The sequence below is a fragment of the Hemibagrus wyckioides genome, linkage group LG01 (genome assembly GCF_019097595.1).
Source record: "Hemibagrus wyckioides isolate EC202008001 linkage group LG01, SWU_Hwy_1.0, whole genome shotgun sequence".
NCBI lineage: Eukaryota > Metazoa > Chordata > Actinopteri > Siluriformes > Bagridae > Hemibagrus > Hemibagrus wyckioides.
Window position 1 is genome coordinate 3699084 of NC_080710.1, and position 23667 is coordinate 3722750.

The following is a 23667-nucleotide window of genomic DNA, read 5'->3' on the forward strand; positions in this document are numbered from 1 at the left end:
TATTTATTATTTTATAGCAAATTATACATATATATTAAAAGTGTCTCAAATTAGTGACGTGTTTTTTTGTTGTTTTTTTGTTTTACAAAACACATGATTTTATTTCATTTTTTTTTAAATGAAAAAAAAAATTTAAACCAAGAATCTCACACGTGATTTTTTTTAGACGGTATTCATTTATTTATTTTATTTCATATATATCTATATCTATCTATCTATACATATGATTTTATTTCATTTTTTTTTTAAATGAAAAAAAAAATTTAAACCAAGAATTTATTTTAAAACAACGATTATTATTTCTCTTGCTGTAATTTGATTTTCCACAATTTATTTATTTATTTTCTTCCTCCAACTTGCTTTCACATGGAGTACAGATATTCAAATACATGCATCATGAAATGCATTTTTATTGATTGATTGATTGATTGATTGATTGATTGATTTATGTTACATGGATCTGACCAGCGGTCTGTTTCAGAAGGTGATAAAATAGCTGTTTGTGAGCGTGTAAGCGGAGCTGAGAGTGTTGCATCCTGTTGCTCGGTACATGACTCATGCAATGTGAGAGGATCGTGTTCTTTTATTCATATTTACAGAGAGAATATTTTATGTGGCGAGCAAAACCAAACCACTGTTTTTTCTGTTTTTTTTCTCTCCCTGATTTGTGAAGATGGGTCTCTTTAGCTTTTCTTGGCAATAGATAGATAGATAGATAGATAGATAGATAGATAGATAGATAGATAGATAGATAGATAGATAGATAGATAGATAGATAATGATGAAGAGATGTTTCTCAGGTTATGCACTGCTGCCAATCAAACCAATTTACACAGCAACAATTACAAACAAACATTAATCTCCTTTATATGACTAAAATTAAACAAATTACCGTTTTTGTGCTCAGAATGTATTTGCGGCCCTTAATCCGTGTTTCTTTCTCTCTATTTTTGCGATCATATTTTCTCTATTTTGGGACATCAAGTCAACAAATTCTCTCCTCGAAAGCCCAAGCGATCGCACGTGGCAGAGCTCATAAATCCGCCCACTGTCACGACTCCAGCCAATCAGCACAAGACAAATATGAGTGACAAAGAGCCGAGCCAATTAGCCCTTTAAACAACAAACCAGTGGGCGGAGTTTAGCGAACTTAATTCAAAATTGGTCAATTATGAATTAGTTATTAAATGTTATTGATGTTTGTTAAATCATTAAAAGATCTTTTTTTGTGTTTGTGTTTTTGTATGAAGAATGTTTGCATCATATTAAACACAGCTGTAGAGTTGATAAGAATGAAATCATTTGAAGGGAATTAATTTATGTGTAGGCGCTGAGAGTCTGAAGATAAATGATTTCTGTATGATTTCCTTATTATATGTATTAATTATATATTAAAAACATGTTTTAGAAAGTGCAGGCTGCTTATACAGGTGGTTATGGAGGGACGACTCGGTCTGCAGGGTCTCCAAGGAAACAAACAAGGAAGAAAAGAGCTTGTTGACTCAACAGTATTTTTCACCCCATCACACCTGGGTTCGAAAAAAACTTGCCCATGTTTTTTTAATAGGAATTTACTCGTTTTCTGTTTCCCCGAGTCGTTTCTAGTTCAGCTGCAGTCTTTTTTTTGTCGCAGCCCTGTCTCACTGGGATTGCTGTTATAGTATCACTCTATCCACTCCAGGTACGTTTACTGATTACTGATTACAGGAGAACTCCAAGGACCTTTAAGCTGAGGCACTGACTCTGATCTTCACATCAATCTCAACACCGAGACTCTCAGCAACACCTGCAGACAGAATAGACAAGGAAGAAAAAAATCCATTTCTACACTTTGCAACTTTAAAGTGCTTTTCTCATGGTGTAGCTTACAAACAAACATTTGCTAATGTTAGCAGCAGAGTTAATGGAGCTAGCTGCTTATAGAAGGTGTCTGTGGAAACATATATATTAGCAGTTAATTAATGGTTAATGAATGCATCTTTTTAAAGAAGCAGAGGCTCAGTAACGCTGACGCATGTTCGCTCCTCATAGCGGCAGCGATTATACAGCGTGATGTGTCCGGATGTGAAGCCCAGATGTTGCTTTGCTCAGCTATAGTATTTTGGATCTGTTAAAAGACAGTGTCAGGAATAATGTGTCCTGGAACAATTTAGCGCAAAAGCAAGACAGTCCTCGCTGCAGTCCAGGCATGAGGCTGGACCTGATCCAACTTCTGCTCTAAGCACCTAACCATGCTTTACAATTGTGAGACACAACCCACTCCAAGGACTTTTGGCTCAACTCCATCGCAGGTAAGAGGAGCTGGATCAGGCCTGACTCCACCCCCTGGACATTTGGCTTGACTCCATCACATGTAGGAGGAGTTGGATCAAGTCCAACTCCACCCCCTGGACTTTGGGTTCTGTTCCCAATCAGGTAAGAGAATCTGGATAGGGTCTGACGCTACCATCTAGACTGATGGTTCAACTCCATTCTGAGTAGGAGGAGCTGGGTCAAGTCCACCTCCACCCACAGGACTTATGTAATCTTAGGTAGACTTAATTATCTTAGGTAGAAACAGCTTGATCTGGTCTAACTCCACCCCTGGGATTTTGGCTAAACTCTGTTCCAGGTAGGAGGAGTTAGATTAAGCTTGACTCCACCCTCTGGACTGTTGATTGACTTTGTCTTAGTTAGGATGAGTTAAATCAGGCCTAACTCCACCCCTTGGATTTTGGCTCTACTTTGTTCTAGGTAGAAGGAGTTAGATTAAGCATGACTCCACCCTTTCGACTTTGTCTCAGGTAGGACAAACTGGATGAGTTCAAACTCCACCCCCAGGATTTTGGCTGTACTCTGTTCTGGGTAGGAGGATCAGCCTGACTCCACCCCTAGACTTTTGGCTCTATTCCGAATCAGGTAGGAGAACCTAGATCAGGTTTGACTCCACCTTCTGGACTGATGGCTCAACTCCATTCTGGGTAGGAGGAGCTGTATCAGGCCTGACTCCACCCCCTGGACTTTTGACTTGACTCTGTCTCAAGGAGCTGGATCAGATCCGACTTTGCCTCGTGCACTTTTTGTTCTGCAGTGATGGAAAGTTGCATCTGGAGGTTAAGGTCTGGAGCTAGATGAACCTTTAAACCACCCTAATAAACATAAAAAAATATATATCGAAAAAACGGCATACTCTATATATGTGTGCGTGTTTTCGTGTGTGAGCGCGCGCGCGCGAGCGTGCCGACGTAGCTCCGCTTCCGCAATCAAAAGCAGCGTCGTTTCTGCTCTCGGCTCGCAGACAGAAGAGATGTTTCCGTGAATATAATGAGCTGCTGAGAGACGGACGGTGAGCGCGAGGCTGGAGGAGGAGGAGGAGGGGGAGTGAGGACGCGCGCGCGGATTACTGCAGAGAATGTTGGCCGAGGGGGATAACCGTTACCGGCCCGTTAATGTCCACTGTATCCACGGAGAGAGATGGAGAAAGAAGGGGGAGAAAGAGCACGCGCTTCACGTAGCCTCGTGATGGGGAATATCTGAGGATTTCTGTGTGTCATTGCGGATTGGACTGTGCCGTAGTGTCCGGGTGCATCCGCTTTGTGTGTGTGTGTGTGTGTGCGCGCGCGTGTGTGTCATGGGCTGAAACGAGCCAAGCAAGAAGGATCGAAGAAAGCAAATTAGCACCTGTTAACAAAATAGGTAAGAACTGCGTGTATGTTTGAACGGCGCAAAATCTGACATTACAATGCAATTTGTGCACAGAGACACAGGCATGCGTGCTCGGCTTCACACACAGATTAGATGGAAATCTTTTTTAAAAAAAGGGTACTGCTTCTGCGCAGAGAAGGAAAAGAGCCTTTTTTTTGGCCTGAGCAGTGCAAAGAGACGGATTAGTCATCCTGTCAGTCAAAACCGTGTAATAGTAAACCTGAAGAAACTGGTGCAACCTTTCTGCTCTGACTGGAACACTTGATAGCTGCAAGAATAAGACAAATCAGCCCTCTACACTACACTCTAGACTACTCATTATCCCGGTACTAATAAACGGATAAAAAACAAATGTCACTTGAAGTTTTAAATGACAGACACACCCCCCTTTTGTATTTCTGTTTCTGATGCCTGTCTGTTTAAATCATTCAGATGTACCATGCAGATGATCCAGCACTGGGACGCTTTCAGGATTAAGCTGTTTAAAGGTTTCTTAGCTCATTTAAAGGAAGTTAAATAATTCCTGTGAGGATTCTAATGAGTCTTCGGGATGCATTCTTCTCCTGAGAGATGTCTACTTAAGACTGGGGAAAAAATTAGGTTGTAGTTAAAAGCTAGAAGGGGAAAAAAGTGCTCTGAGCCATGCACTCTTATGGAGTAGGAGTAAATCCCTAAGAGTGTATCTTGCATCATCGCATCTGATCAACCACGCAACATTTCTGATTTAAAAGAAGTACAAAATGTGTAGTTTCTTATAAGGAACAAAAAACAAGTGAGGGGAGAGGAGTATTCAGTATTCATATTTCATTATCAGACACTAAAATGATAATATTAATCAGTTGGCAGTTCTAGCTTTAAGACACCGTTTTCATTTGCTTTTTCCTGACTCATTCCTTTTTGCAAATCATCTTCTGATCCACAAAGTAAAGCAGGTCCTTCTGATAGACTCACAATTTCATGTGATGCCCCCCCATGTGACCACCATGATGCTCCCACCACTGTGCTCCACTCTGGACTACTGAATAATTACTAGGCTGTTAAGTTCTGATTTTGTTTCACTTGACCGGACTCTTATTTGTGTAAAAGTTTAAGACGTTTTTAACTGAGGAGTTTTGCGGGAGGTGTAGGTCATCATCTAACTCTGTTCGAGTGTTCTTCGTTATCGTTAGTCTGAATGCTGAATGCTGAACCCTGATCCACATCCGACAGAGATGTTTTAGGGATGCTTTCCATTTGTGTGTTGTTTAATGCTGTGTGTTGTTTAATACTGTCTTCATGTAGCTGATTGCTACTTGTTGCATGAAATCTTTCCAAAACCAGCAGCAATGTCTTTACAACTATTTGGAAATTCCTCAAGCCGGATCATTCCTCTGTCATAAATACATAAACATGACATAAATTCCAAAGAGGCACTTAGGAAAAACCAGACTTGGACGGACCACAAATGTGTTTATACTCGTGTCATAAGTTATTCAGATCTTTTGCAGCAATGGTAATATCTTGAATATTGGTGGTTTGGTTCATCTGTTTTGGTTCCTTTCTCCTACTTATGAATTCCCTGAACAGCACAATGATCAAGATAGATAGATAGATAGATAGATAGATAGATAGATAGATAGATAGATAGATAGATAGATAGATAGATAGATAGATAGATAGATAGATAGATAGATAGATAGATAGATAGACCGATCAGCCATAGCATTATGAGCAGTGAGAGGTGAAGTGAATAAGACTGATGATCTCCTCATCATGGCACCTGTTAGTGGGTTGATGTGTTAGAAGCAGGAAAAATGGACAAGCGTAAGGATTTGAGCGAGTTTGACGGAGGGCCAAATTGTGATGGCTAGACCACTGGATCAGAGCATCTCCAAAACTGCAGCTCTTGTGGGGTGTTCCCGGTCTGCAGTGGTCAGTATCTATTAAAAGTGGTCCAAGGAAGGAACAGTCGTGAACCCGGAGACAGGGTCATGGGCGGTCAAGGCTCAGTGATGTACGTGGGGAGTGAAGGCTGGCCCGTGTGATCCGATCCAACAGATGAGCTACTGTTGATCAAACTGCTGAAGAAGTTTATGCTGGTTCTGATAGAAAGGTGTCAGAATACACAGTGCAGGACGGGTCAGCGCTGTTTGGCAGCACCAACACAATAATAGGCAGGTGGTCATAATGTGATCGATGTGTATATATATATATATATGAAATTCCTATGATACCTATATAGGGTCTCATTTTAAGGCATAAAATCTTATGAATACATACAAAGGAACATGAACACACTAATTAAAAAAAAGACACTATTTGTAGGACATATGTGTTTACACACACACACACACACTGACACACACTCTACATTATCTGATTGGACAGATGGTGTGGTTTTGTAACAGGATCGAGTCCAAAAGAATGCAATATGACTAAAAGTGGTCAATATCCAATTACTTTACTACCATGATGATATGACTTAATGAAAAGGAGGGGGGGAAAAGCGGAACTGGAATTGCCTTTATCAATCAGTCAGTGTTTTGGCTCAGCTTGCGACACACAATGGGAATACAATGGATAGATATTTAAACGTCCTGTCCTGGAAGAACCTGTGCTTTGCTTTGCGTAGGCTGATGTGGAAAAGCACATCACACAGGCATTGAATGCTTTTGAAAGATTTGTGAATGGAGTCTGTCATGGATGGCATTTTTTGTTTCTTATGTAAGAAGAAGGACATCTAAATATTTCTGTCCTTTTCTTATAGAACGGTGTTTTTTAAACTGTGAATGCTCATATTTTTGTCAACATGTTATAAAAAGCATGGACCATACGGATTGCAGAATATTCTAGATTATAATGTGTGTGTCAGCGGTAGGTGCTGTGCAGGTAAACCTCACTCCCCTGATCTCAAGAGGCGAGCTAGCAACTGATGCTGAGGCTGCAGTCTTTATCCTCCTTGTGAGAGCGCCCGCCTCCCATGCTGGAGACCCACTAGGAGCGGTTGTGAGTAGGACCTGCTGGGGTTATACTGGTGCCGTGACCCGGATGGGAGTGAGGTTTAAGGGAGTGAGTGTAACGGAGGCCAGCGGTAGGTGCTGTGCAAGTAAACCTCACTCCCCTGATCTCAAGAGGCGAGTGACGCTAGAGGCTGCGGCCTTTAGCCTGACCCAGACCCGGGTTCGAGACCCGCTAGGAGTTACGGGGGGGGGGGTTACATGTGCATTGAATTTGTATTGTAGATGATAAGTATGTGCAAAAGTACAGGGGTGTAACCGAGCACAAATACTTGACACAGAATGAACAGACACAAGAAATGCTTTGAAACTACAATCTGAATCAAAAAGACAACGTTCATCCTTAGTAACTGCCTGGTCAGGGTTACAGCGGTTTAAATGATGCCACTGCTTTGTTTATATATTGTTTGAAAACATCACAGAAGATTTGGAACGAGCAATCTCACCGACACCGAGTGAGGAGGAACAGTCCGAGCCAGAATTAGTGCTGTGGGCTTGTGTTTAAACTTGTAATAAAATGGCTCCTTTAGCAGATTATTGAATATGAAATCATAAAATGGCTCTTTGCCTTCTCATTATTCGGAAAGTTCCAAGGATTTTTTATTACTGCCACACCCTGTGGGTATTTTATAGACATTTGGGGGCCACAATGTGTGGTAATGCATGCTTTCTCATTTTGCTTGGTGCACATTTATCCAACACACACACACACACACAGGCACCTATATAAATATTCATAACAATTCTCATCAAAGACAGGCACACCCGCCTCACTGCTTCTTATTATGTTTCCTAATAAGCGGCAGTTAATCTCTTGTCAACACGATTTATTGCATTTTTAATTTTACCTCCTTTACCAGCGGGAGGAGAGAGCGCTATCTAGTGAGCAGAAATCGTCATGAAGCTTGTTTATTGGTGGATTGGTGGCTACTGCTGAGCTGGTGCTATTATTTATCCTCTGCCACTGGCATTATAAAGGGCAGGTGATTTGTTTCTGTTTGATTTGCTCTGCTGCTGTTACTCTGAGTGCTTCTTTTTCAACAAGCCCATCGTTCAAAGCCATCATAGTAGGTCAGGCCCTGAGTCATTTACATCCCAGGCACTCTTTAGAGCTATACTGTTGCTGTTGTATAGCCTCAACACCAGTGCTGACCACTAGGTCATTCTGAAATATTAGTTAAAGAAAGCTATTTACTTGTATTTGTTACTTACATTGACTCACAGTACTAATTTGTTGGCTGATTTTTTGACCATAATATTGGTTACACAGAATTTGATCAGTTTATTTAATGCTATGATGTCACCGAATCATATCTGAGTGATATTTTCTGTTACTCAGCCATTATCAGCCATTTTTAGTTGCTTTCTATGAGTCTGAAATCTTTTTTTACGGAGCTTCAAATTGGATGATTTTCAAGAATGTTCTGCTTTTCGGAAATCCACTTAGTTTTGAGGCAATCGCCCCGGATCTGAGCAGATAAGCTAGCCTTTTAATATTCCTTGTTACACATCAATTGGTCATTCAGGCCAGTGTTGGGCCCTTGAGCAAGGCCCTTAAATCCTTTCTGGTCTAGGTTTGCCAGATCATACTCTGTGACCCCAAATTAGCTGGGATATGTAAAGAAAATCATTTTGCTGTGTTGGAATATATGTGACAAATAAAGGGTTTCTTCTTCTTGAACAGAGTACACCACAAGGCTAAAATTAGCAAAGCCCAAAAAGGAAGAGGCCAAAACCTATCTAAAAAAAAAACCTCCAGGCAGTCTGGCCAGCAAATCATAAAGCAAGCAAAAGGGAAACTGGAGGTCCGACTAAGGAACCGTCTTAGAGGAAAGCTAAAAAAGTAACCAAAGTGCTGCAAGTCTACCACAGGATAAATTCAACAGAAAGAAAGGCCAACTAGCTATGCGCACACTGAGAATGGCTAGCAGAAGGAACTGATGGCATTTAGTAGCCCACCCAAGGTCTTCAAATTACAGCACTGTTTGGCAACAAGACGTAAAAACCCCCACCACAAGGGGGAGACGAATTGACCCGATGGAGCACTGTGGTAATCTTTTTTAATAGCGTTTGTTGTTGTTGTGATTACGTTTTATTAAATCTCACGTACGATTAGATGTGATATATAAAGCACATCTTAATTTATTATGCAGCCTGTTTGTTCGATACGTATAATGTAACAAATCACATCGCCTCACACCGATAGATCGTTACACCCCAACCTCTACACTGTTCTCGATCTCCTTAAAGGCAATTTTCTTTCAATTATTGCAAATAAAAAACCTTCTCACATCCACACCTGCGACTTGTTTGTGTTCTGCCAGGTTGTGCAACTCGCCAGTGCGTTCTCTCCTCTTAATAATGCAGCAATTGATTTTGGCACTCTCACTCCGAGAGGATGTGATTGATTTAGTCAGATTTTTCAGCAAAAGCACCCCGTAGGCCATTCTGTTGAGAGACCCAAGTGGCAGAATAACAGCATTTGTTAGCTCTTAAATGCTAGAACCGATGACGCAGTGATACACAGCTGATCAACACATAGCTAAGCAGCCAGACGTCCACTCACTTATGGTCCTTAGAGGTTACTATGGCTACCATGTTATTAGAAATATATATATTTACATCACCAAAGATAGGTGTTGTGGAAGGTCATTCGGTATACAGGTAGCGCTTTAGATGGCAAGATATGCTGACATATTTTCCTTTATCTGTGTTATTCCATTTTATTATCATATAATGTTGATATAATCCTGCACGAGCATGAGCTCTTTATCTGTCACCTTGTGTGTAACTGCATATAAATATGCATAACTGTAATGCTATGAATATGAATGAACAGTTGTTCAACACGGTGTAGAGTTCTGTAGCAGGGTCACACCACAGGGATCGCAAGTTACATATGTAGCTGTGATTGTATGAATCACCTGGAGACTATGATATGCTTGGATATGCGTGATAACTCCCGGGATAAACTGAGGGCTTTATCAGATCAGCTGTTTGCTCAGAGGGCATTATGTTTTCAAAGATCAGTTGGTGACCAAGGCTTTAATATCCTTGATCACTGGTCAGGGTCACAGTGTATCCGGAGCATATCGCTTTAATAGGATGGCAGTACAAACTCAGGGCACCATGGAAACACAGACATACTCGTCCACACTTATCTTAGCCAGAGAATCTACAGGAAATCCATGTGGACAAAGATATAGACACTCTAGTGCAGGATCAAGCTAGGGACCCTGGAGGTGTGACTAAGCAGTTGTACCTTGCTACACCATTCTTGATATTTCCTGCAGCTAGTTTTTGGGATAAAATATCCTGGACCAACAGCTGCAAAATAGTCCCAAAGTCAATGGATCCAGAGTAAGGGAACTCTGAGATGGGGCAACAGTTTTGCACGCTCATTTCTAATGGCATCCATTTGTCTAGCTGCATTCTGGAATTGGCAAGTGAATGCATAGCAGATCCCAGATCCCAGACTATTCAATCCATATATTCAGGACTTGTAAGACTTCTGAAACACTAGGATTAAAAGTAGGGTTAAAATGACCTTGTTTTTTGTGTCCCCAGTACCAGCAACTATCACATTATGTGAGTCCCCACACACCACGTTATGCCTAATGGATTAATATCCATGCTCACCGTGTTGTGGATCTTTCTGTGGAGGTAAGTTGGATTCTGAACACTATGTAGACTAGACAAGTGCCCTAGAAATTTCTTTAAACTTGGCATCACAAAATCCTCCCTTTCAAAAGGTCCAGATGTTGAGTATGGTAAATATTCTGAATATTATGATTAATGATATATTCATTGGATCTGGATCTACCTCATTAATTTCCCTCAAAATCAATTTACCTCCCCTTGCTTTAGGTGATAACATCTTGGATCATGTCCATAGTTAAAAACATTAACATTTTGTATTACAATGATGCTAGGATGTGCAAGTAGTACAAATATCTTTCCTTTAAAAATGCTCAACTTTTTAGAGGCATAAGGACTGATTCCGAAGAACGTTCAGTATTTTCAGGATAATTTACGTTGATCATTTAAGTAACATAGGTGACTTGTTTCGTTGTAAGTGTTTTCCCCCAGACATTGGCACATGGATTTCAAGACCTCAAAAGAAGAGGTAAGAGATTTTCCTGTTTATTGTTAACCAACTGGTTTAATATTTCTGAACTAGCAAACTTATCAGTTAGAACAACTATAAAAAATCCATACAATCTGAATGTTGCTACAAGTTAAAACTTTCCAAACTTCCAGGATTTGAACTGATAATGTGAATGGAAATAATGTAAAGTGTAAAGAAGGATTAAGAGATGGATGCCATACAGATGCTAAACGTTCTGAAACCAGACTGAACAGAGAGAAAAAGCTTAAGATGTGGTGAATTCCAGAGGGAACTGCTGGTTATAGGGTGCAAATCCATTGGGAAACAACAGTTTGTCAGAAAAGACATACTACCTTTTAGTTTTTTTTATACATGAAAACACTATGAGTGAGCAGCATAACAACAAACCTATACTATTAATAGGATGTAGAATTGAGGAAGACGGAAAAAACATTACCATGTGTTCAATGGGACGGTGTAGATTTTTGGCTTTGAATTAGTCATGAAAAATGACAGATGTTGTGATCTTGTGTTTGCTTTGCTGGCTCGCTTGCAGACAAAGACGGGGATTTATCTACTGCAAGATGGTAATGAAGAGCCCTTCAACATCCGACTGCACTTGTCCAAAGATATTCTAACTATTCAAGAGCAAGACGTTATTTGTGTTTCTGGGGAACCGTTCTACTCGAGTGTAGGTTCTGTTCTGTCGAGTCATTCTCGTGAATGTTCTTGCTGACTGTATGAATCTAATTACTGTTCACGATTTCATGTAGGAAAGGACTGTAACAATACGACGCCAGGCGATTGGAGGATTCGGTTTAAGTATAAAGGTAAATTGCGTTCGCATCCTGTTGTAGGTCAGTGTTATGAATTGGCAAGAAATAAATACGAGACTCTTTTTACAGGGTGGTGCAGAGCACAAGATCCCTATTGTGATTTCGAAAATATCAAAAGAGCAAAAGGGTAAATTATTTAATTTGCCTCTAGAGCGACTGCTGGATTGTTTGCTTGTTTAACTGACATGTAATCTTCGTCTGTTTCCACAGCCGAGCTCTCTGGTCTTCTGTTTATAGGAGACGGGATACTCCAGGTGAGCATCAGTGCTGATATGATATGGTGATGATCTACCACAGAACAATAACAATAACAATTGAAAACCCCTTGTGGTTGTTTTTCTGGACACTTTTGAACAGTAAACTCAAACCCCAAATTGGCAGGCTACTTTGGAATTCGAGGAACTATCTGTACTCCACCGAGTCTGGTCACATACGGTCATTGATACCATGATGACGTTTTCACCTTTCTGCATTCAACTGCCCCACACCTGACCCTACCCTTGTACTTCAACTAGTCTGAAATCCAATATCCTTTCAACCTTCTGGCACATAATTGGAAAAGAGAATGAATTAGTGCACTTTATGGGCTACCTGCTGCAAGGCCACAATCATGATGCAAAAGATTTGTCTTTATACAGAAAGGCTTCATTTGCTATATAGGAAGAGAAGTAGATGTCTTAATTCTTCTGGATTGCCTTATTCTAATTGATGGTATATTGTTTCTAGATAAACGGGATAAATGTCAGAAGTTATCGACATGAAGAAGTTGTAAGTGTACCTTCAAAAACGGTTAAAGAGAGCAATTCTAGCAGTACAAGCTGGGTAGCTGGTGTCGAAAGTAAAAATATAACCAGCCTTCTCCAACTTCTTCAGGTTCAAGTTCTACGGAATGCTGGAGAAGAAGTAACTCTGACCGTGTCTTTCCTGAAAAGGACGCCCGCCTTTTTAAAGCTGCCGCTCTGTGAAGACTGCACATGTACGATTTCCCTTTCGTCATGGCTTCCGCTCATAGTACAACAAAGTTTGCTTGTTGGGGATATTAGATTTGTGTGAAGCATGAAATCTTCATGAAACTGTATTTCCTCCCCTTAGGTGTACCGAGTGACCAGAGCAGTGGGACATCATCTCCCCTGTGCGACAGTGGCCTACATCTGAACTATCACCCGAACAATACGGTGCGTAGTGTAGCTATAACATTTTCCTTGTTACTGTGAGATCCATTGGACATACTGTCTGTGTGTGTGTTTGGGGGGGGAGGATGGTGCATTTGGAAGATGCCCTCAAACAGAGCAGCTTACATTTTATCTCATTTTATACAACTAAGCAATTGAAGGTTAAGGGCCTTGCTCAGGGGCCCAGTAGTGACAGCTTGGTGGACCAGACCAGGGATTCTAACTCACGACCTTCCAATCAGTAGTCCAGTGCCTTAACCATTAGGCTAGCATATACCACCACTCTCACTGTGTTGCCAATCTCAGTAAAAGTAGGCATTTGTCGGCGTCCATCAGCACTTGTATGCGGAAGAGGGCAGATAGAGGGCTTTCCTTCGAGTATGTTTTGCCGACATGAAGGACGTCTTAGCCTTCCACCACATAACATAGCAACTACCATAGCAGCCATCTTGACATCCGTAATCAACACTGGGGAGGTGTTTGAGTTGCTCAGTAGACATATATAATATAGCCCCTTTTCTCCTTCATCCTCTTAGGACACTTTGTCTTGCTCATCTTGGCCTATGTCTCCAGCACTACGCTGGGAGAAACGATGGGTGGATCTCCGTCTCATCCCGCTCCTTCATGCCCGTCTCTCACAGTACCTCCCTGGCTCCGATATCTGCAGGTGAGCCGGTCGGAATGTTCCAGAAGACTTCTGTATGTGCCTTGTGAGCTGCTGTAGTGCTTTCATGACTTTAATGTCGTTCCTTAACAGAGAACGTGGCATCTCTGACTCAAAAGACACGCATATACACTTGATTTCTTGAGATAAAATGAAGCTCTCACGTAATTAAAAGTGCTTCAGTTAGAACTGTATTACACTAGACACTAAGGGATCAATTTGGTTAATGTTTTCTTCTGTGTTTTTGTATCTCCTCAAGACAAAATGCATTTCAGGTCATTGCAGTAGATGGGGTTTGCAGTGGGATAATTCAGTGTCCTAGTGCAGAAGAGTGCACTGACTGGCTTCAAGCAATAGCATCCAATATATCTGCTCTCACAAAGCACAATGTAAGTATTTCAGCTGCTTTTCTTTATGAAATATTGATCAACATTAAAGTTTTTTGCTTCAGGGACGCCTGCTATAGAAAAGTGTGCTCGAAAAGGTATCCAGAATCATTCCCTTTAAAATGGATTAAACTGACTTTTTGGCCATTCCTCTCTAAATGATAATCTTTTAAGTGTGTGCATATATATATATATATATATATATATATATATATATATATATATATATATATATGTGTGTGTGTGTGTGTGTGTGTGTGTGTGTGTGTGCTTATTTTCCATCTTAATGCTCGCTGTCTTCTTGTTAAAGTCACTCTTTATTTCTACAATTTATGCAAAACCCTGCTTGCGGATAATCTGTTACCCTGTGCGTCGTCAGCCGCGATGCCAAGTCAATTAGAGCGTTCTCGAAGAGCTGATACTGCGCTCAGCTTCATGGCATGTTTCCAGCACAGATTTTATGATATTGTTGGCTTCTTGTTATGTTTGCTAAAATGATTAGTTTCACACTCGACTCTTCAAATAAGCCGGGAATTTATTGAGGCAGTGTAACACTGTAATTTGTCCAACACTCAGGCGCTGTTCAAAAGTATTGCAAAAGATTCGATCTGTGACATGAATGAGTGTATTTCATTCTCATTCTGGAGCTCGATGCTAAAACTCCACAAGTAGAGAAGATCTGATTGGAGCTCAAACAACAGAAGACCACAATGGGTCAACAAAGAAATAGAGTCTGGTGCAAGAACTGGACAGATCTTCAGCTGCCCAGTCTGGTCATTCTCCTTTGACCTCTCTCATCAACAAGGCATGTCCAACCCACAGAACTGGAAATTTTTTGTACCATTCTGCATGAACCCTAGAGAGTCTTGCATGAAAATCCCAGATAATATCTGGAATACTCAAACCAGTCACTGACATCACCGAAATGGTATTCCACAGTCTGACCAATGATGTAGAGAAGATCTGATTGGAGCTGTCACCAAGGCTAAGGTAGCACAAATATCCACTCTTTACAGATGTGCTGAGCATCTCATAACAACAGAGGACCACAATGGGTTCCACTCATGTCAGCCAATAACAAGAATCTGGTGCTACAAGAATCTGGTGCAAGAACTGGACAGATCATAAGCTACCCAGGCTGGTCATTCTCCTCAGACCTCAACAAGGCATTTCCAACCCAAAGAACTAGATCATTTTTGTTTTCCGTACCAGTAAGGACCCTAGAGAATCTTGCATGAAAATCCCAGAAGATAGTTCCTGGAATAAACCAAACCAGTCACTGACATCACCGAGATGTTTTTCCCCAGTTTGATGACTGACATGAACTAACTACAGCTCTTGATCTTGCATCTACATGCCATAATGTGTTGAAAAAAATACATCAAGCTGTACTGGAAAACAACCATCCATTCATCTTGAGTAAGCACTTTATCCTGGGAAGGGCTGCAGTGGATCCGGAATCTATTCTCGGCATGAGGACACTCCGGATGACACGCCAGTCCATCACACCCAGGGGTGATTTATAGTAAAGCCAGTCCACCTTCTGGCATGTTTTGACGAGAGAAACTGGAGGAACCCACACAGAAAGCTGGCAAAACTCTGAACAGACAGTGACCCGAGTTCAAGGTGGAACCGGGGACCCTGGAGCTGTGAGACATCAACGTTATCCACTCTGACACCATACTCCATTCCCTAAAATGTAGATGGCTGCGCCCTTTAATTTTCTAATAATATTTTCAGGACCTTGAAATAACACTTAAGCATACATCATATTGTATATTTTCCATCATATTTTATCCCCAAGGTAACCAGCAGTCAGGTAGAAATTCCAGCAAATGGCTTTTCATGCTCAAAGACAGATGCCTATGTGATTTCTGTAGGGATAATGAGCAGCTGGTGTCTGAAAAAAAAAAGAAAGCAATGAAGCCAGAGTCTGATATCTAAAGCCTTAAGGCACGTGACAGAAACTATGGAGATCTGTTTACAAGAAAAGGCTGTTATCAAGGTCCGGGATAATTGGGGTGAGATACTGCAAAGGTCATTTTTATGAAAGCTGATGTACATTTCCTTCTTGGTTCCAGCTGAGGCGGTGGATTGTGTCTAATAACAAACAAAGCTGCCGCTCTGATTTAATCAATCCGAGGAGTTTTTCAGGATACAGGATCGAATGCTTGAGGTTTTAGATAAACCGTAGGTCAGTCAAACTGAACCTTATAATAAGTCTATTAGAAGTGGTGGAATTGTTTCAAATTTGTAGTCTTTTTTAGAAGAAAAAGGGAAAAATCTCAACACTTTGATGGATTCCCTACCACATCCATATCTCATATCTAAATGTTACACCGAGAAGGGAATAAATCAATAGGAAGCTAAGATTAGCTTCCGAAAGTTCACGAAACTAGTTAAAACTTCCTGTTTACATACTGCTGTATAAACAGTGGATGCCGTCGGACAAATTAATCATCACATTCTGAGCAATTCAAGAGCACTGTGTGTTCCCAGGAGAAATGAAGGTACCTTGATGTTACTGGATGCAATTTATCTTGTTTATGCCACAGTGAAATTTTTTGTTCTTTGTTGCAGGTGAAGAAGATTAACAGAAACTTTCCTGTAAATCAGCAGGTAATACATTCATATCTAATTAATTCTGTTGAACAAGACTCAGAGGAAGTAAGAAGCTTGCTTTTTTCCCCTGCTAGCTTCTGTCTCAGATGTCGCAGAAATCTCAAAATAAGATATTCGACATTTTCTTTGAGCAGCCTCATGGTACATCAGACATGCATGCTAATCGTTCAAGCTAGTTTAGCACTGCCAAATGCTACTCTTAAGGATGCTAGCTAGTTAGCTAGCTGATAAAGGTAATGGTTAATTCCCTTGGTAGCAATTCCGTAGTAAAAAATACGAGTTAGCTGTGTTTTTGTATTAGCATGGAGGTTGTGTTCACTTCATTGGCGTGTAAGATATGCATCTGTTCATCCATGTGTGTTTATCTTCCAGATTATCTACATGGGATGGGTGGATGAGAAGGAGCAGGACTCTGTTCAGGACCGCATGTACACTCCAAAGTTCCTGGCGTTAAGGGGTTCATCTCTTTTTAAATTCTCAGCACCTCCAGTAAGCACCGTTCACTCTCTAGAACAAACCTGAGAATGTTCATGACTTCTTATACCACCGGAATATTTTTAATATTAAACATTTTCAAGGGCTAATAGTAAAGAAAGAACATATAAGCTTTTATTTACCACGTACATCATCATTAACTAATGCGAATTTTTGTTTCAAATTTTCTCTACGTAGCCTTTGTTTTGCTAGCAGCCGGCAATTGTGAGGCTTTTTTGCTCACCATACAAGACTTCGGAAATCCATTAAACTCTGTTTAATCAACTCTAATCTCCATACACTGTCAGCAATTACTTTTATGGGCCGCAATACAGGATTCAACGAGATTATCTGTATGGAAGCTTGGACATTTTTTGATTAAAGCTTGGCTTTGGATGCTCATTTAATGCGTATTTAATGCTCACCGAGGCTTGCGACCTCATTTTCTCGTTCTCTATCTGAGCGACTCGCTTTAACTTTGTCTTCAAGAGGTTCGATTTCGATTCATTCAGGTTAACGGGAGAATTACACAGTGACACACAGGATCGAGAGGAAGACTAATATATACAGACCACTCGACTTAAATCCATGATTAAACCTGTGACTTGTTTGTATGTATGTAGTTCAGATCTCATAAGTTGAGATCACGTTTTTCTCCAAGGCAACGTTCTGCTAATTCATCGAGAAACTGATCTCGGCTGTGTTTAAAAGTGTGTTTTGAAATCTTCTAGGTAACGACCTGGGACTGGACCAGAGCCGAACAAAGCTTTACAGTCTATGAGATCATGTGCAAGATCCTTAAGGTAACATCAAATTCTATTATGTGGTTTTATGGGAAGGTAGGTAGGTGACCAGGGAATTTTAACCAATATACATTTAACCTTGAGTTAAAGCTGAGCTTCAGCCTTGGAGTCATGTCTTATTTCCACACAACTATGCCGGACTACAAGGTCACATTGGAGCCCAGAGCCATATTTGCTCCCTGTATTTCAGGACAGCGAGCTGCTGGACAAGCGGCGGCAGTGTTTCAGCGTGCAGATGGACACGGGCGAGGACGCAGTGTTCAGTGTGGAGCTGGAGAGTGACCTCGTGCTCTGGGAGAAGGCCTTCCAGATGGCCACCTACCTCGAGGTGGAAAGAATACAGGTAATCATGTGTCCATGAACAGAACCAGTGCAACCAGTACGAACGACTCGACTAAGAATAATCCAGAATGGGGGAAAAAAAGAAGACCTTTGTACCTTTTAACTCTTTTTCCCCAAAGGTAAATGTGCTCCTGTTTTTGTTGTGTCCATGTTGAATGTCTTGTTCATGTCACACTCCACAGTGGTGGTTAATACTGTATGAAGCTCATATGAAAGTAGACACTCAGGACTCTAAGAATTTGTAGTGTTTTATAAATATTTCTTTTTTTTATATAGCATACTAGGATCCATAGAAAGGTTCCAAAAAAACAAAAACGGTTAGTTTTTTCCACACAAATGTTTGTCTTCAAAGCAAATGTTGACATCAAACCCATTTCAGCTCTCTGAGACCCCCTAAGGGTTTTAAGAGATATAAAAGAGAGAAAAAAAGATTTCTTTTTCTTTTGGTCCAAAAAAACAGTTCTCTTTTCAGTTAGCATCTTGTTTTTCAGAGTAAAACGTACGCCTGCATCTCAGACAGCCACCTCATGGGGCTCACCATAGACTTCAGCATGGGCTTCGTCTGCTTTGATGCAGCATCAAAGGTGAGTTGGGTTTTTTTTTCTGTTTAGAAAACCTTTCACAATGGTTTAAAAGATGACACATGGAAATAGGAAGGCATTTACATTACAAACTTAACAAAATAACAAGCGATAACATGGCCCACAACATTAAACATAGCTATAAATGGATAAAAAGTACAATGTGATGTTTGTGATTGATTAAAAATGTCAGCATTGGCAGATTTCTGTGATTCAAGCCAGTGATGCAGAACGCTAATATATAATCGACGTTAAACACGCCATGTATCGCCCCCCGTAGGTCGTGCTGTGGCGCTACAAGTTCTCCCAGCTGAAAGGATCCTCCGATGACGGCAAGAGCAAAATCAAGTTTCTCTTCCAGAACACAGACACGAAGCTCATCGAGGCCAAGGTAACCGATCTGGCTTTAATTAGACAGATAATCTACCTCCGAACCTAAGAACTCTCCATAGAGCAGCTCTGGTTCAACAGAAGGCAATTACAATCGATCTTGAATGTTAATGAATCTTGTGCGCTCGTGGATTAATGGGAAACCAAGATCGAAGACTCTCTGAGGAGTTTCTGGTTCTCGGTCGCAGGACAAGCTGCCTGATTTTTAGTCTTATTAAGTCTTATTAACTTGAAGAGAGAGAGAGAGAGAGAGAAAGAAGAAGGGCTGGTGATAGAGTGAATGCTTTAACATGAATAATAACAGAAACTTAGTACGGGGTTTTTGCACATTACCTTATTATGTCTTGTACCTTCAAATTCTTGTTTTTGCACATTACTTATCTCTTATACCTTTAAATTTCTAGTATTTAGTTTATTCTATTTTATTTGTTATATTTTGTACCCTTAAATTCTAGTATTTTTTGTTAAATTCCTATTTTATTTTTTATCTATTACCTTAGCTTGTGGATACTGCTGGAAGTTCCAATTGGGGTGAATAAAGTATCTATCTATCTACACTATATTGCCAAAAGTATTCGCTCACCCATCCAAATAATCAGAATCAGGTGTTCCAATCACTTCCATGGCCACAGGTGTATAAAATCAAGCACCTAGGCATGCAGACTGTTTTTACAAACATTTGTGAAAGAATGGGTCGCTCTCAGGAGCTCAGTGAATTCCAGCGTGGAACTGTGATAGGATGCCACCTGTGCAACAAATCCAGTCGTGAAATTTCCTCGCTCCTAAATATTCCACAGTCAACTGTCAGCTGTATTATAAGAACGTGGAAGTGTTTGGGAACGACAGCAACTCAGCCACGAAGTGGTAGGCCACGTAAACTGACGGAGCGGGGTCAGCGGATGCTGAGGCGCATAGTGCGAAGAGGTCGCCAACTTTCTGCAGAGTCAATCGCTACAGACCTCCAAACTTCATGTGGCCTTCAGATTAGCTCAAGAACAGTGCGCAGAGAGCTTCATGGAATGGGTTTCCATGGCCGAGCAGCTGCATCCAAGCCATACATCACCAAGTGCAATGCAAAGCGTCGGATGCAGTGGTGTAAAGCACGCCGCCACTGGACTCTAGAGCAGTGGAGACGCGTTCTCTGGAGTGACGAATCTCCATCTGGCAATCTGATGGACGAGTCTGGGTTTGGCGGTTGCCAGGAGAACGGTACTTGTCTGACTGCATTGTGCCAAGTGTAAAGTTTGGTGGAGGGGGGATTATGGTGTGGGGTTGTTTTTCAGGAGCTGGGCTTGGCCCCTTAGTTCCAGTGAAAGGAACTCTGAATGCTTCAGCATACCAAGACATTTTGGACAATTCCATGCTCCCAACTTTGTGGGAACAGTTTGGAGCTGGCCCCTTCCTCTTCCAACATGACTGTGCACCAGTGACCAAAGCAAGGTCCATAAAGACATGGATGACAGAGTCTGGTGTGGATGAACTTGACTGGCCTGCACAGAGTCCTGACCTCAACCCGATAGAACACCTTTGGGATGAATTAGAGCGGAGACTGAGAGCCAGGCCTTCTCGTCCAACATCAGTGTGTGACCTCACAAATGCGCTTCTGGAAGTATGGTCAAAAATTCCCATAAACACACTCCTAAACCTTGTGGACAGCCTTCCCAGAAGAGTTGAAGCTGTTATAGCTGCAAAGGGTGGACCGACGTCATATTGAACCCTATGGATTAGGAATGGGATGTCACTTAAGTTCATATGCGAGTCAAGGCAGGTGAGCGAATACTTTTGGCAATATAGTCAGTCTGTCTGTCTGTCTGTCTGTCTATCTATCTATCGTTAACCTTAACAAAAGGAAATTAGTGGGTGTTGTTGCTAATAGAAATGAGTGCTGAGAAATATATGATTTATTGCAGGAGAGTCTTTAACACTATTAATGACTAGAAATAAAACTGAAAATGTTTTATCTAGAAACTATATTTCGTTTTGCTATTTTCCAGGAGCTGGAATTCTCCAACCTTTTTGCCGTCCTGCACTGCATCCACGCGTTTTTCGCTGCCAAAGTGGCGTGTCTGGATCCGATGTTCGTGGGCAGTCCGAATTCCACGGCAGCTACAGCGCTGCCCACGCTGACCTCGGTCACCTCCCTGGGCCAGGCTGCCAGGTTGAAGTACTTGAGTTGAACTGTTCTTGACATTTTCAGCTGCGGATTTAAAGAAAACAAAAAAAAATGCGAGCGACGGCTCGTCTTGGACTACATTAAACAGCCTGCTTATATTGGGCCAAAGACTGAAATCACTGAGGTGTGATATTATATTTTGAATAACGGAGTGACGGTGTGTATGTACGTGTACGTTTCGGTTGGCGTTTCCTAACAGCGTGTGCTTTTAAAGCTTTCTTTTATCCCCTTGAGTTTCGGATTCTAGGTGTCATCAGAATTACTCAGTGACTACACAAATACTGATGAACAGAGCCGTGCATAAGTATTCAACCACCTTGAGCCTTTCCACATTTTGTAGCAGCATCTTGCTCAAATAAACAAAGAAAGCAAAGAGTTGCTGGTTTGATACGTCGTGGAAAGGATACATCTTTATCAGCTTTGTGCGGCTTGATATTCCCATTCTTCCTGGCAAAAAATAAATAAATAAATAAAAATAGCCTCCCCACAACATGATGCTACCACCACCATACATCAGTGTGGGGGATGGTGTTCTCAGGGTGATGAGCAGTGTTTAGTTTCTGACAATTTATACTGAAATCACGCGGCACTTTATTAGCACAAAGGCTGACTCGAATAGTTAGGAGGCGTCAACATGTTTTTAAGGTCCAGATAATTTTGTCCAGAAACTCGATTCATTTTCCCTCCAGGTCAATATTATTAAAATGTTGTTTCAGAGCTTCAAGAGGCTTCAAGAGAGGTGAATACTTGCGCAAGGCACTGAGTTTTGCTTTGTGTATTTACAGCGCCTGGTTTCTACACAATCCTTTAAAGCAGAAAGGACTCCTTGAATAAAAATCGTCTGAAAATACAGAGTACTGTAACGAAAAAAAAAATCGAATTTTATAGTAATGCTCTGTAGATATCGGTTCTTATCCCTTATGATTTCTCATTTAGAGCATGATGCGATCATAAGACGTAAACTTCAGAACAAGCAGTGTATGTAGCGTAGCCCAAAGCGTTTAACACAAACGATTTTCTGTGTCTTTGCGTTCAGTTTTAGTACTCTGTTAAGACCGAACTACAGTACCAGTAAACATAGCGTAGCGTGAGTTCTTTTTCCTTTGTATCTCACTTCTATTGGTTTGCTGTTTCGTTCTCCAGTGATGGAGATGCTCAGAAAAAAAGAAACATCGAATACAATACCTTATCATTGCAGTGCACTTTAGTCCAGCAATTTACCCAACCTTTTTTTTCCCCTTTTATTCTTCTGGAGTGTGGGTTAGATGAAAATCTTGGTGGAATATGAAAGAATGGGTTCTTTTCTTTTTTGAAGTGCTGAGACCGATTACTTGTTGTTGAAAGACTGAAAAAAAGAAAGAAGAAAGGAAGCAAATGCATTTGAGACACGATACGGACGCTTGAAAAGATTTTCACCGAAAGAGCGCCAGTCTTCTGACAGCGAGGTTTAAACTGAACCTTTTATTTTTGCCAACTGCTGAGTGTTTTAATAAAGATGTATACTTAATAAAGTTTAGTTTCTTTTCCCATAAAATGTTTGGTCATATATAATCGACTAATAGATTTCTTTGTGGTCAGTATTGGGAGTGTTTGCCATATTTCTATTTGGTAAAGATGCTGTTTAGGATTGATATGCTGCATATGAAGCTGGGTTGCTAATTATATTAAATTGCAGAATTTGGTGCCTCCTGGTGGTCCAGTGGCAGGATCCTGCGCTCTCATTGGCGTGGCGCGGGTTCGATTTCCGGGCAGGGCGCTAACCCAGCCACTGAAGGGTTAAATCTCAGTGCCGGTCCCAAGCCTGAATTAAATGGGAGGGTTGCGTCAGGAAAGGCATCTGGCATAAAACCTGTGCCAAATCCAAACATGCGGACCAAATGATCCGCTGTGGCAACCCTTAATAGGGAGCAGCCGAAAGAAGAATAAAGACAACAACATTGGCACCTTTGTTAATCATGGGTTAAAAAAGATGTGGAAATAATTCAGTGGCTATTTAGCTTCATCTCACACTGAACTCTAACCTTTGTAACAATTGGCAAACCTGGATCAGTTATATTAACAGAGCATGTTTCCATTTGTATTCTACTTTTGTTTACATATTTCATATGACCTTCTGTTTCAAATGGTTGTAAACACGAAGCGAGACAAAAGCCAGATTCCCTTCGTTCATCAACCAAGGAACACAACAATCATATGAGGCAAAAGTGTGTTGACCTTTTAGGAACAGATTAGAGGCCGGAAAATCTGCTGCTAGACCAAGAATTGGCAATGAACCTGGCGTTTTGATTTGATAGATACTTTATTGATCCCAAAGGAAATTACCTCAGTGCATAATAAAGATGATGCTTAGAAAGGCAATGCTTTCTACAGAGATCAGGGTTTGAGAACTAGTAGCACTTTGAGATCAGTAGACACCACTTAACCACATAACATCAA

General features: G+C 41.0%; 1 protein-coding gene across 1 annotated transcript; it reads left to right on the forward strand.

Moving 5' to 3' along the window:
- The first annotated feature begins 2990 nt into the window (after positions 1-2990).
- On the forward strand, positions 2991-22748 carry sntg1 (syntrophin, gamma 1). Its single transcript, XM_058399634.1, has 19 exons — positions 2991-3675; positions 10248-10343; positions 10757-10806; positions 11345-11479; positions 11562-11618; positions 11694-11751; positions 11835-11878; positions 12351-12392; positions 12498-12600; positions 12717-12799; positions 13333-13463; positions 13720-13849; positions 16427-16465; positions 16841-16957; positions 17674-17745; positions 17936-18088; positions 18579-18671; positions 18949-19059; positions 21053-22748. Exons 3-19 carry the CDS (start codon positions 10780-10782, stop codon positions 21233-21235), a joined length of 1578 nt encoding a protein of 525 aa, XP_058255617.1. The 5' UTR covers positions 2991-3675; positions 10248-10343; positions 10757-10779; the 3' UTR covers positions 21236-22748.
- The last annotated feature ends 919 nt before the right edge of the window (positions 22749-23667 follow it).

Excerpts from the sequence above, each read along its gene's own strand:
- sntg1 (XM_058399634.1), top strand. The coding sequence starts at position 10,780 with ATGGATTTCAAGACCTCAAAAGAAGAG. Across the intron at positions 11,879-12,350 it reads TAGGAGACGGGATACTCCAG|ATAAACGGGATAAATGTCAG; the intron begins GTGAGCATCAGT and ends TATTGTTTCTAG. Across the intron at positions 13,464-13,719 it reads CCTGGCTCCGATATCTGCAG|ACAAAATGCATTTCAGGTCA; the intron begins GTGAGCCGGTCG and ends TATCTCCTCAAG.